The 18,891-nt window shown below is 41.1% G+C and overlaps 1 protein-coding gene across 8 annotated transcripts in view; it reads left to right on the forward strand.

Annotated features, from left to right (window-relative positions):
- ARHGEF28 (Rho guanine nucleotide exchange factor 28) overlaps window positions 1–18,891 on the forward strand; it is a 316,787-nt gene that overhangs the window by 189,037 nt on the left and 108,859 nt on the right. Inside the window, exon 1 of one of the 8 annotated variants that reach the window (XM_054555208.2) lies at window positions 3,284–4,788. The exons of 6 other annotated variants lie outside the window; for them this stretch is intronic. In XM_054555208.2, the coding sequence (XP_054411183.2) occupies window positions 4,704–4,788 (85 nt within the window). In that variant the 5' untranslated portion in view covers window positions 3,284–4,703. 8 annotated transcript variants of the gene reach the window in all.

Below are 18,891 nucleotides of genomic sequence, written 5' to 3' on the forward strand. Positions count from 1 at the left end.
TTGGTATCATTTTCTTGGAACTTCCTTGCACATTGCCATGTCTCAGTTTTAAAAATCAAATGATTACTCCTCAGCGTCAAATTGAGACTATTTCAGTGGCTGGGAACCATGGCTCATGCCTGTAATCCCAGCACTTTGGCGGGCCGTGGCAGGCAGATCAGTTGAGGTCATGAATTCAAGACCAGCCTGGCCATGGCGCATGTTTTGTAATCCCAGCTACTTGGGAAGCTGAGGAGACAGGAAGATCACTTGAGCCTGGATGGCGGAAGTAGCAGTGAGCCAAGATCATGTGACTGTACTCCAGCCTGGTTGATAGAGCAAGACTCTGTCTCAAAAAAAAAAAAAATTTTTTTTTCGGTGTTTATAACATAGAAGAGTAATATATGAAAGGGAAATTTTATTAACATTCAACGTTTAAAGCTTGTTGAAAATTTACTTATGTTAAGTTCTTCACTGTTATAATCTCATTGGATCCTCACAATAACCCTTTAAAGTATAGATAAGATTCCATTCACTACGAGACAACTAAGGCTCAGAAAATGTGAATGACTTGGTTAGGGCCACTAACTGACGGAGCCATTATTTGAGCCTGGATATCTGTGTCTCCCAGACTCATGATTTTTCTTTTTAGCTTGTGGTGCATTAGAAATATAAGACACAGTTCTTGCCCACAAAGAATTTTGGGTCCCCCTGGAAGGTGAGAAAACTGTACAAATACTGTAATTCAGATCAAAATGTGAATACTTCTTTGAGATTTACAAGGTTGAAAGGCAGGTTAATGTCTAAATGAAGATCAAGGAAAGTTTCCTTTCTGTGTGGGTCTTTTAGAAAGCTGAAACTTCAAGGCAACAGCATCTTCTCTGAATAATTATAACCTCATGGAAGTTCTTTTCTAGGTGAAGAATTTTCTAATTAAAGGAGGCACATTCAGGTGAATGTATCTTCCGTGAAAGCGTTCGTACTCTTACATGGTAATGGTTGTATGATATATGGTGAAAGGGTGGCCTTCCTTGAATTCTGCTGTCTGCAATTACAATTAGCCAGAAACAGTCACCTGTTGAATATGAATGAGATGTAAATAGCATCTTGAATTAATTTAAATGTAATTATATTGATAAACTGGGAAAAAAAAAACCCCACCTCAATTACTATAGAAAACAAGGAGGATAAATGATCCACATTCAGAAGAAACGTGTTGGTGAGCAAGGAGGTAAGCTGGCCTAAAAATAAAAAAGGCTATGCAAACACTATCTTTGACTTCACTTTCTAGTTGTATGTTAACTGTTCATGGCTGGTCAGTAGAAATCATTTTATTCTTTAGAAAACACTGATAAATGGTAAAGCAAATGAAGACATTGGAAAGTCTCTTCTTTTGATATCTGAGGTATTTTCACATATATCAGTTGGGTGTCTCACATGTATTGGTTAGGTCATTCAATACTATTTCAGAATAATGTTGACATCAAGAATCACTTCATATGTAACTGGTCAACAAGGACTGCATTTAGAAGAATTAGATTAGTATGAATCTGTCTGGAATCTCAACTAATAGAAATACTTTTTATGCAGTTTTTTCATCTCTCTCTTTGTCTATATTGCCCTGAAGTTCTTCTGATCTGTCACTGGTAGTCACAGGAGGAACAGCCTATTCCAGTAACTTGCTGACGTGGGGTTTATCTACCTCCTAGTTGAGTGACTCTAAAACTTCAATAGGCTTGTGAATTGCTTGGGATAGGGGTGGTGCTTGTTGTAAATTATTGCAGATTCCTGGGCCACCCTCAGAGAGATTGATTCAACACATCTGGGATGGGAATCTCATAATCTGCATTTAAAATGAACAGTTTTCCCTCAGGCCCCTACCTCCATTCTGATGCCTCTGAGAAATTCTGCCACCGATTCTGCTTTCTCTACATTTGTAGTCTTCTGAACAGTTTGTCACATTTCTGACCAACTTAATAAAACAAGTTAGGGAGCCCCTATAGATTGTATTGCTTTTGTTCTGTTTGTAATTCCATAAGAAACATGTCTTCCTCTTTCCCATAGCATCAGTCAACTGTAAGAAGTATAGTATTCCTATACCTTTAGTTAAGGGGATGGTATAGTAGAGGTTTAGCATGTGTAGCAAGGAGCTACAAAACCCACTCCCACCAATTCAGGATGAGGACTTTAGTATTTCTAACTGCCTTGGAAATTTTGCATTTCAAAGGATTCTTTAATGGTAGCAAGTAGAGCTGAAGAAAAATAACAGTGTCTCCTGATCCAACACTATTTTGGTTTGGTGATTGTCCACACTAGTGAAGGTCCCCTTTCGTTGGTCTCCAGAGAACTTAGAAGCAGCCAAAAGGCCATAGACCTATGCACACTCCCATCATTGTCTGCAGCCTCAGAACAATGGGTTTTCTCTACCCAGAAGTACTGTCCTTTTTACAACTGTTGTGCTAAATAAAATACAAATATATATTTTAAATACTTTATAATAGTTCTTGTAGATGTTTTTGTCAAAATATGTGTTTTTAATCAGTTATCATGTAAAGGTTCTTCATCCACAGGGTAAAGGTCATTTACATGGGAGACCGACTATTGTAAATCATTCATTCTTTCAGCAATTGCCTACAGTGTCCTAGGCACCATTCTGTGCTCTAAAATTGAGAGTGAATGTAAATGCTCTTCCACAAGATTTGGTATATTTTCTAATTAAAGATCCATATGGACTAAAACTCTTTTACTGGATGTAAGGGCTGAAAGTTACATATCCTTGTAATTATACCCAGCTGGTTGAGAATAATATGTACTTATTCATCAAATTAAAAGCCACAGGCTTGGCATGGTAGCTCACGCCTGTAATCTCAGCACTTTGGGAGGCCAAGGTGGGTGGATCACGTGAGGTCAGGAGTTCGAGACCAGCCTGGCTGACATAGAAATAACACATCTCTACTAAAAATACAAAAATTAGCCGGGTGTGGTGGTGCATGCCTGTAGACGCAACTACTCAGGAGGCTGAGGCAGGAGAATTGCTTGAACCCAGGAGGCAGAGATTGCAATGAGCCGAGATCCTGCCACTGTACTCCAGCTTGGGCGACAGAGTGAGCCTGTCTCAAAAAAAAAAAAAAAAAAAAAAAGCCACAAAATAGAAAATGTATCAATATTTCTTTCCACTTAGTTGCAATGTTTGTAACTACTCCAGTTGTATTTTGTTTTAATTGTATGTTTATGTGACAAACTATATAAAAACACAGCAGTGATTTATGTAATTCTGATTTTGATTTAAATTTGAAATTAAGTGGTCTCTCCCATTTCTCCTCTTCTCCCTGTACCCCTCACTCAACCCCTACCCAATCAGACAGGATTAGCTTCCATGGAGCCGGCTATGCAGCTATTTTCTTACACAGCGTGGCACAGTAAGACTGACAATTTAGGAAATAACTGAAGCAAAGAAATGAATGTTAATTAAGACACATACTGTCACCTTCTAAATCTGCAGACTTAATGGATCCTCGTATTGTTTCCAATGTCCTTTAGTTTATTTGGACATCAGGTGACCTCACAAAACAAAACAAACATTTCTTGCTATTGTTGCTACTAAAAGAAATGCTTAAAAGAGACTGCCTGATAACATTTGGGATATCCTTTTTTTCCACTGCAGATCTCGGCTGTTGTGCTTGAGCTTATTTGGGGCATGCATATCTATGTGCCTATAGGAAGCGGAGAAGTGAGCCTGAGCAGTGCCACGATTTATGGGGAGGCAGTAATGAGCTTCTCCTGAATGCTAATTACTGGAGAATTGTTCAGGGAGACTGCAAGAACTGTTGGTTTGTGGTAAATTAGTCACCAGCTCTATTGAGATGGACTGAAAGTTTAGATCAGAGCTATAAAGGCGCCAAAATCCTGATGATTGACGGCCAGACTTGGTGACAGTACCAATATGGAAACACCCCAATTGTGCTAAACAGTGGTAGATGACACTGTATAAATCTAATGAAATGAGTACAATCTATATAAAAGTTAAAACTTCCAACCACATTAGGATTAAAAGGGCGGTGAGACTGGATTGTTAAATGAATTATCAGAGCTGTTTTGGTTCTTAGATCCGAAAAGCTGCCCAAGGTGCTAATGGTATGAAAGAATAGTCTGCTCTGGAAAGAGCTCTTCCTGGAGTCTGCTGGCCTTCATTTGCCTGGGGATCAAGCTTTCTGGCTGTCCACACACATAAACCTCAACCTTTATCTAACACGGCACCGGGTAGCTCTTCTGAGAAGCAATATTCTCACTCCGAGCACAACAAGCCTGCACTGGGAGGCTTTTCTTGAATCACAGGCAGCTCTCTTTCAATTCCCAGTTACCTTCCTCCTTCATTTCCATTTCCAGCAACCAGAAGAGGGGAGTTAATGATTCATTTGCTCCCAATGACCTTTTGAATAAGTGGACTGCAGTGTTTCAGCCACTCTTAGCTCCCCCGCTTCTCCCTCCTTTACTTCCCTAGTTTGGCTTTAATATTTACAGCCTCCTTGTCGGTCTACACGCCTGAATGCCTGAAGGAAGCAAAACATTTATTGCCTTTCCCTCCCTGGTGTGCAGGAGCTATTTCATCCAGTCTCATTCCTTCCCTTTACATCACATGGGGAGGCTTGCCTCCTGGCTGGGGACGCCCCGAGTTCTTCCTGAGTCTCTACTGTTTCATCTGTTGATTTCACCAAAACAAAAAGATGGATTCTGACTCCGACTCACCTTTTAACTACTCGTGGCCTTCCTTTCCCAAAATGAAGATTCGAAGAAGGACGTCCAAACAAGGTAGATTGCGGTATCTTTTCTTTCCTTCACGGGCAAAACCAGACATCCTATTCTTTCTTTTCCTTGTTTCTTTGCCAGAGTGTTTTTCCAATGTAGCGCGTGTTTATACGTGCCTTTATAAAACTCTCACTGTACAGATACATATAGGTTTCTGAGGCAAACCTACTAATTCTTCTTATGTTCCTTTCACTTTGAATCTACCTACCTTGGTGTTATTATGTATGTGCAATTCTCTTTAAAAAAAAAAAGAAGGGAGTTTAGTATAAGGTAAATGTTTTGGATTCACTTAATCAGAATTACCTTGGAGTTACCTTGACAATAAAGAGTCCTGTTGATTTAAACATGTTCAGTCTTTGTGGGATTTGCAGAGAATACGCATGTGTTTCATACTCAGTTTCTGCATCTTTTGTTTTAGTTTTCAAGTGTATAGTAATTTAAAAAAATTTTTGTAATTAAGAAAATTTTTCTATTTTATACTATTTTATTGATTTTATAGATGTTTATAAGGAAAGGATTTGAAAAAAATACTTTCAACACGAAAGCCTGTATATCTTCAGAGAATACAGTCACATATTAAATAGTTTACTAAAAATAATTATCAAGTAAGTAAAATCCCTTACTGCTGAAGGAAGAAGAGCCATTTATCTGAGCATGACTGATAATGGAATGGGTTTACATTACTTACTCTCTCTTACTTGCAATCCATTCTTCTTGTAGTGTGGGCCATGGAAACAAGGGGCAAGCTGGTGTTAGGGTGTAGAAAAAGTGCCCTGAGAAGCTGTTGTCCCATCCTCGGCTGGGCTTAGCTGGCGGTGATTGTTGCCTTCCGAGGTTTAAAAAAATAAGATAGTGTGTAATCCTTCCCCGTTCTTGTCTTGTGCAGGGACGTGTGTGGTTATGTTTTTAATTCAAGGAGAAAAGGAACATTTTCACAAGCTTACAAGCAGAAAAGGTGTTTCTAAGCGGGTTGCCTCTGCAGCGCTGTCCTTCGGGAGCATACCTGTTCTAGGGAGCAGGATGGCTTACCCTGTCACCCTGTGCTTCTCCCAGAGGAGGATGGACGCCAGCAGTTGTCAGCAAACCAGCTTAGCTTCAAGCATCTTCTTTCTTCCTTCTGAAATACAATAGAAGTGTTTATTTGGCTTGTTTGCTCTTTAGCTTAGATCAAGGCCAACCCCAGGAATAAGATGCATTTACCATCTAGGCTAGTAGAAAGACTCAGCCTGAACACATTTTTCATGTTGCTCAGCTGCCATCCTTCAAATTCTATCATTGAAGACTTTAATAGCTTATATTCAATATACTATTTTAAGACATTAAAATTAATGTTTTAAAAATTAATTTTATTTTTTATCTAAGAAAATTGATTTTTCTATTTTATTGGTTTTATAGATGTTACAAGGAACAGACTGAAAAAAATTTCAACACAAAAGCCTGTGTATCTTTGGTGGATACAGTCGTATATTAAAAGGCCATGATATATGTAACTTACTATTAAATGATTCAGGGGGTATATATATATATATATATATGAGCACAAGCATGTGCTTATAAAAACAAGCTTGTACACAAATAGAAAATGGAGTCAAATGTTAACAATATGTAAATCTGGGTAAATAGTATATATTGCTATTTTTTTGTGCTGCTGTTATTCTTTCAGCTTTCTTTTTAAAAAAATAGTGGATATCCTTCAGCTTTTCTGTAAGTTTGAAATTATTCCCGAATAGTAAATAAAAAACCATGTAAATTGTTTTTGAGGGAGGAGATACACAAAGTCATTATTACTTTGGAGTGAATATTATCAGTTCTGGTACATTGAGAGCTTCTTGAGGATAGGTACCATTCTGTAGAGTCTACCAAATCTCTGTGTCAATTCTAACCCAGTTAAATTTGGGTTGTAATCTGCTTTATTTAGTTTTGTATTTATGTGGCCTAATGTTGTTGGGGCCTGGGCAGCCTAACACTGGAGAGACATGGGATTAATGATGAGGAGGCCAGTGGAGAACTTTGAGAGTCCATTGGAGTTGTAGGGAATGCATTCATCATGCTCTTCTTTTAAATCCAAAGTTGAAGCGTGGCCAGTACAAGCAACAGAAAGTCATAGCATAGCTATGTATAAATTAAACAAGATTCAAGTGAAAGCAGGTACCTGGGATATGGAAATGATTAACTATTTGCCACTGATAAAAGATGAGTGAAAATAAGGTTGGTAGCAGCGAGGTGGGTGGGGATTGTTAGACCATGTTCCACACTTGCATTCTTTATTAAATCATGGTGATTTAGTTATGAAGAGTGGGTTTGGTCATGCTGTAATGCTAGCTTGACAGAGTCCCAGCATCACAGATCCTTAGAGCCTAAAGGGCCTTAGAGATGATCTGGTCCAATTCCCTTATTTGACAGATGAGGGCAACAGTGATGTGAGGGGGTGTTATTCATATGTTCAACAAACATCTGGGGTGGGGGGTGCCAGGCACTGTTCTTGAGGGTATGGTGAAGTAATGACCCTCACAGATGCTGTCTCTGCTTACAGGGATCTTAAAATCGGGACCCATCTCCCAGGACCCAGACATGCCCCCTCCATATAGTGGAAGAAATACCAAGGGACTTGGTTTTTTAGCCTCATGGCCAGTTTGTGAACTGTGGTCTCTTGTCGCTTAGAGGATATCATAAGTATTTTTGTCAGTCTTTAAAACTGAGGTGGCTTGAATTTCTTAATCATTCTTCCCTTCCTTCCAATCACCACCAACATCATTCTCATATGTAGGTTCAAGTCACCTGAGAAATCATGAAGGTGGATTTGAGAGCTTGGAATTACTGGCTTGTTGGCAAACCTCTCTTGAATTAGGTCAGAAATAGTGTCTGATGTGCTCTCTTGTTCTTTCCTTGTCCTGACCACATATATATTACTGGCTTGTGGAGGGAGTGATGTGAAAATTTAGAGCAAGGATTTGGTAACAGGAAAATAACATTAGCAGAAACTCGCTAATACCATATTTCGGTTAAAAAGTATATCTAGTACTTTCTTATCTTCATGCCTTCAGCGGGAAGAAAAGAGGATGTGACTTAGAAGCAGTGCCTTTGGAAATGACCCATGTCCAGAGCAGAGCACGATGAAAGCAGTTAAAACCAGGCTGCCCAAAATGTACTCCTAGGGTTCGCAAAAGTTGGCTTGTTCCTTGCATAGGCAGCCCCAGGACAGGCCGTACTAGCAGCCCAGCAGTTAATGATTGGAGTGGGCCAGAATCCATTACCGTTCCACTTCAAGGGCTCCAGGAATGCCTGATTTCCTGTTTTTTTTCTTTTTTCTTTTTTTTTAAATAGGAGATTCAATCAAGAAATTTATTGCTTATTAATCAAAGATTGAAAAATATAGGAATTTGGCTTTACCCAAGGTTCTCATAATTGTCATTCAATCTTTAAAATGTATACTTTAGTATAAATCGTTAGGCCCCAGGAAATGTTGAAATGTTTATTCCTTTATGCCTCTTATCCACTTGTGCAACTTCCCTCGTTCTCTCCTTCCCCAGCTCATATCATATGCTGCCTTTCCAATGACACATAGTGTGAACATTTGTTTTCTTTTTGCTGGTACAAAACCAGGCTACAATTGCCAAAGAAGGCAATGCATACCAGAAACCTTGACAACCTTGGAGAGCTTAGATAGCATCATATTTTCTCTAATCATAATAAAAATAACTAATATTTATATGGTACCCTATTAATCATAACTACTCTTTACTAAGCTATAGTACATGCTTTACATCTATGATATATGAGTCCCAAAATAACTCTGTAATATAGATATTGTCTCTGTTTTATAGGGGAAGAAACTGAGGCTGAGTTTTACAGTTATTCCCAAAGTCATACCAGGAAACACAGGGAACAATAACCATGGTAGAATAAAGAAGGAGAAGGAATGAAAGAATGACATATGAATAATGTGTTTTTTGCACATGTTGTCTTGTAAAAGACCTGTATATTAGATGTGATTGTCATCTTCATTTATTAGTTGGGGTCTCCAAGGCTCAGAGAGGAGAAATGAGTTGCCACAAATTAGAGCTAATAAATGGCAGAGCCAGGCCAAGAACCAGGACACTCGAGAGGCTTTGTCCTTCCTGGTATGTTTCACTACTTCTTAGTAGCAGTAAGGCATGGTAAACTTCAATGGGTAGCTACCTTGGGTTCAAAAGGTGTCATTGTGCCTCCCCATCTTAGCTTCTCCCTCTCCTTTGTGTATCTTTACCAGAAGGAGAAGTGACAGGGGGAGACTCTGGAGGAGCAAGATGGTAGGGTTGTTTGTGCATCTTGATACCTTCCTCCTATACACAGATAGAGTACTTAAACACATCATTGGATTGGGATTGGGAACAGATGCACAGACACCTGGAGCACAGGATGGTTGGCTTAGGAGAGGAAGAGATAGGATAAATTGGGAAAAGAAGGGGCTGGGAGTGCTTTCCACTGTGGCCTGGAAAGTTTACAGGTTTGTCCCGGACAAAAAGATACAGTTAGAGAGATTAGGCATGCTGGGAATGGAGAACTAAGACCCTGAGACCATTGTTTTGGCCTATTTCATGAGCTCATTTAATGTTTAGAGGGCAGGTACCTAATCTGAAAAAATAATCCTTGACACAGTAAGTAGGCAGAGGTATGATGACATTTTAGAAATGTTAATGATTTTTAAAGGTGAGATACTTTTATCTCATGGCCTTATTTGTCTTTTTTTCTTTCCCTCCCTTTTGTCAAGTTTCATCAGATGTACACATGCATGTGGATATGCGTGTGAGTATTCAGTCTAAAAACTCCCCAAATGATAGCTGAATACCATAGGATGAGTAAGTCACTAGAGAAATCCTTATTAAGGAAGAGAAACATTTTTCTAAAGGTGACATAACCTGCTAAGATTTCTTTGGCTCTCAATGAAAAGAGTGTTTAACCTCATACAGAGCAGTTTCAATTCCAGACTCTGCCTAGAGGCCTACCATTGTCAGCAGAGTAGAGAAGGCCCATTGCAAACTCTGCCAAACAACATGGTTGCATACCCTCAAAGCTCCCTTTAGTTAAACAAACACTGTGGCAAATTTTTGAAAGTAAATTTTTCTTTATTTTTGGCTGCTCAAATTCTTGGACAAGGTATCGTTCTCCATTAATCTCTGCAGGTGGAAGGGAGACAGTATTATAATTTACTATATTCTTGTTCAGGGGACTCCTCTCCATTACTCCTAGTTTTAGGGAAGGACAAATGATTATTTATTCAGATACGTTAATTAAGTAAAGTAGAAAGTGATCAAGTCCCATACGAGAGATCAGGAAAAATTACTGTCAAAGTTCAAGATGAAGAGACTAGTTCAAGTTGGGGGTATCATAAAAAGAATGTCATTTCAATAGCCTGTAAGCCTGTGGTGAGCTTGGTGGGATTTTAATGGCAGGATGTTCCTTCTAAGCAAATGGACAGAGTCAGATATACATAGAATGTATCAAAGTGATAGAAAATAGCCTAGCCTTGTGGCCTGTTGATTCATGGCGATACAGAAGTGCAGAGAGGTACCAAATGTTGTGCTGGCCTGGATGGTTAGTTTTGCGTGCTTAGTATGTTTCTTCCCTTTGCTCTTTAGAAGGTGGTCCCTCCATTACTCTGGCCATAGGTCCAAATGATGCTGCTGACTTTTCATGTAACTTTGCCTTGCTGAGTGCAGTGGGATGGGAACCCCACCCAGACTAGGCTGATCACAGCACTTCTCCTGCCTGGGTCACAATGATTGGCCTGGGTTGGGCACATGATTTAAGCATAGCCAATCCGAATCCTTCCTTGGGATTATTCAAACTGGAGGTTGGTGGGCGATGTCTTCTTTCTTGGATGGCAGTGTCTTCTTTCTTGGGTGGCAATGCTGGATAGATTGGAGTGAAAACCGTTAGCTGGAAGAAACCAGCCTGTAGTAGGAGGAAATACTGCAAACATGTAAAGAGAAGTAGATGATTGAGAGGGTCCTGCCTGTTCCAGGCCCTTGTTGCTGCCCAGGTTCCTACCTCTCAAGGCTTGGATGCTTAATTATTTTAGTTTTGTGAGCTACCCTTACATGCCTTCCGTACATCTCCCTCACTCCCTCTTTTATTTTTGTTTTAGCAAAGTCAGGTGAATATTTCTCCCACTTTTAACTATTAATCTCCAACTTGCTGTTTAAGATGGAGCTTGAGTGTCCTTTTTACCAGGAGGCATTCTCTGAATTACCTTGGAGTTCAGCATTGTATCTCCTGTGTCACTCTGCCTTGCGTATATTTTTAGGAAAGGCCCTCTCATTACTGTATCACAGCTGTTATTAAAGCTCTGTACCCTAAGACACTGAATTCCTTGAAGGCGGCCAGCCCATTATCACATCTCCGGCACTTGGATCCCAGAAAGTAGGCAGTAAATATTGAAAGTGCCTCGTGGCACAAATTTACCCACACTACACCCAGATAGTCTTTATCTACAATTGATCTGATCATCTTCATGGGGTCCCACTCTGTAGGCAGTGGAGCAGGGGAGGGGAAAGGATATATTTTAGCCTAATATAGAAAACTTGGTCTGATACAATAACGTAAATAGTCATTTTTGGTGACTGATCAGTATCTTTATGTAAAATATTCAGTGTCTCAAGTTTCTTCCCTCTCCTACTCTTCCTTGTCAAGCTGCTGTTGGATGTGATTTCCTGGCGACAGTGGAGGTTAATCGGGGGTGGAGGTGGAGGGATGGAAAGTCCCAATCCTTCAATCTACACTGTACCTCCTGGGTCCTCCTGGGTTCTGCTGTGGCTTGGCTGGCCTAGGCTCTTCCCTGAGGCATGAGTGCTTTATTACTGGGTGTTCTGGCATCTGTGATAAAGGTCAGCAGCTGGGATTGTGGTGCTAGTCAGGACCTGGTGATTCTCCTTCTGGCTTCACCCTGACTTGGCCCCACCCTGGCTCTTACCCTACAGAAACCTTGGACTCTCTTCCCCTGGCTGCTGACCCAGATGCTTCCCCTAGAAACGTCTGCCATCTGGTCTCTTCCTTTGCACCATGGTGGGCCTCATGGCAGTCCACAGGTGCTCAATTCAGGCCACTTCCTGTTCTTCTCAGAGGGCTTCAGGATTTATGGGATCCCATTCTCACCATGTAGGCACCTGAGAGTGGCCCAGGAAAGCTGAGCCTGGCCCCGCTGCTTGACCTTGTTCTTCCTGCATGTGTGCTTGGTAATGGTTGTCCTTATGATGGTGTGGGGTAGCCTGCAAAGTGATCCACTGCAGAGCCCCAGATGGAAACAGGAAAAACCCACCTACCCTCAGAGTAGCCCATAGCTTATTTCACACTGTTACGCAGAGGTAGGGAAATCACTTGTCTCGTCTACCTGGTCAGTGTCATCCCTGACAATGGAGAGTCCTGGTTATGAATGCTGACAAATCCTACATCCAGCTGTCATTCATCCCTACCTACCCGGTGGTGTCTTGGAGTTGCTCAGGATAATGAAACAGGATTCAGGAATTAAGTAGGGCTTCTCAACCAGAAGAAACAGGACAATTTGGAGGAATGCCAGGTAGTACTTGGCTTTCATCATTCATTCAGCCATTCTTCCGTTTATTCATTCATTCAAAATGTTTCTATCGAGGACACATAAAAAATAAGTGAAAAAATGTACATTTCCATGGAGAATTCTCTATTTTGCTAGCATAGTTTTTTGTCTATAGAACTCAATTACTTTTGAGGATATTTAGGGGGGCCGAAACACATATGGCTCTAGGGATAGGCACTGGAGAATAGAGCTCCTCATGAATTTGAAAGAAACAAAATCATTTTGTGTGCCAGTGTCTTTCCATAAGATTATAGGCGATTTGACGTATTCATAGAGTTCTTTGTGATGATGACATATGGGGCATCTTCCTCATTAGTTTGTTTATATTTTTGGAGTCACTTGAAGTGGTCTTGTCAGAGTCCGCCACTTCATTTGAGGTCTTTTGGTTTTATCATGGTGTTTTTATATATTAGGTTCTTCCCCTCTCAGTTTGCCAATTTTTCCTTGATGTGGACTAATTTGCTTTAGGCCTTGGAGAACTGCATCAAGAAGGAACGGGCTTGTTGATTAAATCTAATCATGCCAAAGTCCACACACCACACATGACTGAATATCTGCTTGATTGCTTGAGGGAAGCAAGGGAAGAAAAAAGTTATTTATACATTCAAGTGTCCTTTTTCCAAACATAAACGTAGGGAGTCTTGAAGGCTACTTTATGCTACTACAATGAGGAGTGAGGACTTGGAAAGATTGGTTTTTGTTCTCAGAGGCCTGCATTTTCCCCATCTTCTCCTGACTTCCCCCTATGTCTCTCCCCTATTATAAGGGAAAAGGCTTGTTTTCTTCTTCAATAATTTTGATTAGTTCCTTGAAAACAGTAGAATAGGACTCTTTTTAAGGGTCTGGTTTTAGAGACCCAAAGTGTACTTGCTATTTAGGAGGGGGGAAGGAGGAGCTGGAGAAACAGCTCTCACTCCCAGCACCTCTGGAATCCACTGGCTTTGTCCCCAGCTGTTTCTGTGGCTAACAGGACTGCCCTGAGAGGCCTGATCTCCTTCCAGGGACCACTTTTCTTTCTAAAGGATCCCAGGAAGGTTAGGTAAGTTATGAGGGTGAATTGGGTATTTGGATTGAGACTCTAGTTTGGTGAACAGAGGTTCCCTGGGTTCTCTCAGATATTCTTGCTACCTATTAAAATCTACAGAGTTACTTTAGCTTACATATGACCCACAGGAAATTCCTGGGCTGAGGATAATTTTGGAATTTGGATGTATCCTCTCTGTAACCTCAGGTCCAACTCAGAAGAGTATGGCCAAGACTAATATCAGGAAAAATCCTAAGAGAACATTAGAAGAGGAATGGGCGAGGAGATGAATGCTAGTTTACCTCTGGAAATGTCCCGCCCACCCCGTTTTTTTAGAGACAGGGTCTCACCCAGGCTGGAGTGCAGTGACAAGAACATAGCTCACTGCAGCTTCTAACTCCTGGACTCAAGTGATCCTCCCGCTTCAGCCTCCTGAGTAGCTTGCACCACCACAGATATGCACCACAGACATGCACCACCACGTCCAGCTAATTTGTTTCATTTTTTTTTTGTAGAAACAAGGTCTTGCTGTATTGTCCAGGCTGGTCTCGAACTCCTGGGCTTAAGCATTCCTCCTACCTTGGCCTCCCAAAGTGCTGGGATTATAGGCATGAGCCACTGCACCCAGCTCAGAAATGTTCACTTTCATTGTGAGGGTAGGTTTTTTCCTTTCTTCTGGGTCACACTAAGACCACTGGTGAAAAAGGACTTTCTATAAACTTCAGAACTTGGTGAAGGTCCCTTTGAATGAGGAAATTTGGGAGATTGTATACGCAGCGGCTGGGCTTTGCTCTCTGTCAGGACTGTGTTTGCGTTCTGGTTCAACCACTTAATAACCTGGGCAGGTTAATCACTTTCCTTGGGCCTTAGCTTTCTTGTCTACAAAACAAATATGATAATGACTCATGCAGTTATGGAGAGTAAGTTTGGCAGATGGTTAAAAACAATTCTGTATGCTCTTGGGTAAAACGTTTCCAGTTAGTACATTTATACATATATTATCAGATATGGTCGACTTACTGATAACCTACCATTTTGCATAAAATTACACAGCTTTACTTAAGAGGCACATTTTAAAAATATGACTTTTTCAGATTCTTATTTTAGATCTAAGGATGGTTATTCTTAAAAATCTAGAAATTACAGATAGTAAAGAGTTGAAAATAAAAACTGCTTATATTTTATCACCTAGAAATAGCAGTTGACACCTTAGTTTATCTTTTAGGTCTTTGAGTCTTGAGTATCTTGAATGTTGTTGTGCTCTTAAACAAAATGAGATAATGTATCTACTGTTCTATGAATGTTTTCTCAGCAAGACTCAGCAAACTGCCAGGGGTGAATAGGACAGGGCCAGGAAGTGGGCGAACGTACCTAGGTACAAGTCACACTGTAACACATTAATGAAACTTCTTAATGGAAAAATACCAGACATTGCTCAAATACCATTTTCTTTGGTTCAAAATAGGATACTTGGTAACCCTAATTATTCCATAAAGGACTTTGAACTACATAGCAGAGTGTGCAGAGAGCCACCATTGATTAGCTGTGTGCCCTTGGGAGGTTACTTAAATAGCACTGCAGTTTCCTCGTCTGTCAAGTGGAATTGTTTTGGGGATGAAATGTGTTAATAAATATTAATCACACAGTGCCTGGTTCAGAGGAAGCACCATAGTTATGTTAGTTACAATAGTAGTAGTGTCTGGTATAATTACCCAGTGTGTAGCAGGTGTTCCAGAGATGCTGACTCTTATAGTAGTTCATATTTTACATCTAATTCCTCGTTTTTAATGTTTTTCTTCCTAATATTTTCTTCCCAGTACCTTTACTTTGCATATCTGCCTGATCATCCCATTCTTTTGTTAGCAAAGGGGTAGCCTATCTGATATTTTAAATAAAGGATTAAACAGTAATACTCTTGGGCTACTGCTACCAGAAGGCATAAGAGGTGCATGGTATTGTGGTGTTTTACACAATCTGTTTGTAGCTGAGACCCTAGTCGGGAAGTTACTTATCCCACCAGGAAGAGCAAAATAAAACTCTCATCACCAGAGTGTGATAGATGACATAGGACAAAATACAGAGATAGTAGAAAGAGCTCAGAGAAGAAGGAAAGCCTCCTGGCTGGGTCAGGGGACCTCCTGGGGAATAGACAATACTCACTGGGCTTTGAAGACTTTTTTTTTTTTTTGAGATGGAGTCTCAGTCTGTTGCCCAGGCTGGAGTGAAGTAGCATGATCTCGGCTCACTGCAACCTCTGCCTCCCAGGTTCAAGCGATGCTCCTGCCTCAGCTGCCCGAGTAGCTGGGATTACAGCATGCACCATCACGCCCGGCTAATTTTTGTATTTTTAATAGAGACAGGGTTTTGCCGTGTTGTCCAGGGTGGTCTCGAACTCCTGACCTCAGGTGATCCACCCACCTTGGTCTCCCAAACTGCTGGGATTATAGGTGTGAGCCACCGCACCAGGCCTGAAGATGTTTTTTTAAGAGTCACTGATAGAGGCTGAGGGCTTCGTCCTGGGCCCAGCAGGTTGCACAGTACCTGGTGATCAGTAGACACTCAGTAAGTGTTGAAAAAAAGAATGAATGAATGGGTGAATAAGTGAATGAAAGAAGACAGTGACACTCCCATCACAACGTGTAGCAAGGAGAGCCTATCACAAGAAAACCTCAGAATCTGAGAAAACATTACTAGACCTGAAGAGAATTTTCTGTTCTTGATGATAAATTATTTATCTCTTCAGTGACTATTCATTATCCATTGCCTGCCTGTATGGTTCTAGGTACTGGGGAGATGGTGAACAAAACTGTCTTTGAAGTTGCTGTTCTCATGGAGCTTATGTTTTAGTAGAAGGAAGCAGATGACATACAACAAGCAAATAAATCTCTAATATGCTAGGTGATGGTAAGGGGCATGAGTGAAAATAAAGCAAGGCTTGGCGGTTGCCATTTCGTATAAGATGATCAGGGAGAGCCTCTTTTGTAAGATGACACTGGGGCAGAGATGAGAAGAAAGTGAGAAAGCAAGGCATCTGCATATCCAGGGGAAGAGCCATGCTGGAAGGTGGAGCAGCAAGTGCAAGTGGCCTGAGGCAAAAACAGCAAAAGGAGGCTTGTGGGGCTGGAGCAGAGTAGCGGGCAGGGCTTCAGAGAGGGTGGGAGACAGTGGAGGAGGGGCAGGCAACGGGAGGCACGGTAGGTCATGGAAAACTCTGGCCTTCACTTAGAATGAGATGGGAAGCCATTGGAGAATTTCGCAGAGGCATGACATGACTCGATTTCCTTTGTCTATCCTGTAGCGAAAAGGCTATGGAGGGCCAAGAGTAGGAGCAGAGAGACTACTGTTGTAACAGTTTAGGAAGAAGACAGTGGAGGCTTGCCTGGTGTTGCAGTGGAGGTGATGAGAAAGGTCAGATTCTGAATCCAGTTGTGAAAGAAAGAAAACAGTCAAGGGTGACTCCAAGGAAAGACAGAGTTGCCATTTTTTGGGAGGAGAAGCTGGGTGTCGGGGTGGGAATCAAGAGTTCAGCTTTGGACCTGTTGTGCTTGAAATGACTGCTAGGACACCTGGGAGGAGATATTGAGGGGATAGTTATGACTCAGGGGAGTGGTCTGGACACCTGGACTGGAGTCATCATCATATGATGGTGTGTGATGCCATGCTGTCAGATAACCAAGGGAAGAGTGGAGACGGTGGAGTTTGAGGACTGACCCTAAAGTAGTACAACCTGCCAACATCCAGAAGATGAGGAGGAACCTGCTATGGGGCCTGAGAAGAAAAGGCCAGCAAGGTAGGAGGAGAACCTAGAGAGCCTGGTGTCGTGGAGGATAAGGACAGGAAATGATCAACTGTATTAAATACTGCCGTAGGTCACAGAAGGTGCGACTGAGAACTGACTATAGGTTCTGTCATTTGAAGGTCTTTGGTGACCATGATGGGCACTGTTTCAGCAGAGTGTTGGGAATTGAACTCTAAAGCAAGGCTCACCCATTTTATGGTGGTTAGTTATTCTCAGTGAACGTTTCTGCTGTTCATAAAGGTCTAGAGTTAAAATACAATGAATGAATGAAACCCATTTACTCAGCCACAGTTAAGAGACACCTGGACTGAGAGGCCCTCACCTGACTTTTGCACTCTGGCATCCAGAGTGGGTCAAACCAGGTCAGCAGCAGGTTTGCAGAAAACTGCCTTAGCTGGGTTTGTTTATGTCTGGGCGTGGGTCACTTACATAACCAGTCAAGTAGGCCACATTTTGCTTTAGCTACAAGGCTCTTAGCTTCTTAAGGGAGAGGTGGATTTTGTTGGAAATCAGTTGAAGAAGCCCTAGGCTGGGCTGTGCCATTAACTGTTTCCTGCTAGACTTGAAGTAGTTGTAAATGTCAGAAGGGAGGCATCTGCAACTGCCTCTCCCTCTCCCCCTTACTAGTTCCAATTCCCCTTCTTTCTATGGGTGGAATCTATTTACTTTCAATTGTCTCCCCTGTGTCACCTGATTAGAGCATTTAGTACAGGAAGGATGGGCTGATGAAAATTTTGACCTCACGGAGCCCTTGTGGAGTCAGGTAGATCACATTACAAAGCAGTGAGAATAGGAGAGTGGAGAGCTGGGGATCCCCTTGGAGTTGCTGTTTATCCTCCAGGCACTTTGCAGTGAGAAGCTGGCCCGAGTCCACTTCATCATGTTAGGACATCTTAGTTTCTGAAATCCTGCCTTTGTTCTTGAGAAATGCTGTCTCTGATTGACTTTATCCTGCAGTTATAATCCCTCCCATTTCACGAGAGCTCGTCCTTCAGTCCTTGGAGGTAAATCCTATGGGCAGTTTGATGGCTTTTCTTTCTCTTCACATTTTAAGTTTTTCAGTTAACCATGTCCAGGATAAATTTTTCAAAATTTCTTAACACCAGCTAAGTCTGATATAAAAGTCACAACATTTTAAATGTGCTTCGTGAAGCAAATGGAATTTTTTGTGCATGCCAGTGGCCTTGGGTTGTTTTTGAATGTGTAACATTATAGCAGAGGTTGACATTATTTTTAAAAAGAATCAGAACTAAAATTATGCAACCTCATTTACTTTTTAAATATTTAGGAAGCATAACTAATAAAGCATTTATAGGGTGCTTACTATGTCAGAGTCTGCTCTAATCACTTAAAATATTAACTCATTTAATTTTCACAATAGTTCTGTGAGATGGATATATTATTGCCTTATTTTACAGATCAGGAAATGGAAGCACAGAGAGCTTAAGTAACTTGCCCCAGGTCACACAGCTAATAGATGGTGGAGTAGAGACTTGAACCCAGGCAGTCCAGGGCTCATGCTTTTAACCACTGCAACACACTAGTGTTTTTCACTAATTTAAAATCTGCAGCCATTTTTTTAAAATGGGAGTTGAGCTTAGGCTACTTTTATATTGTCTTTGAAATATATGCTTACCAAATATCAAAAATTAATGTTATCAACAAAACTATAAAGTTAATTTTTAGCTAAGA

The sequence above is a fragment of the Pongo abelii genome, chromosome 4 (assembly GCF_028885655.2).
Source record: "Pongo abelii isolate AG06213 chromosome 4, NHGRI_mPonAbe1-v2.0_pri, whole genome shotgun sequence".
Lineage (NCBI taxonomy): Eukaryota > Metazoa > Chordata > Mammalia > Primates > Hominidae > Pongo > Pongo abelii.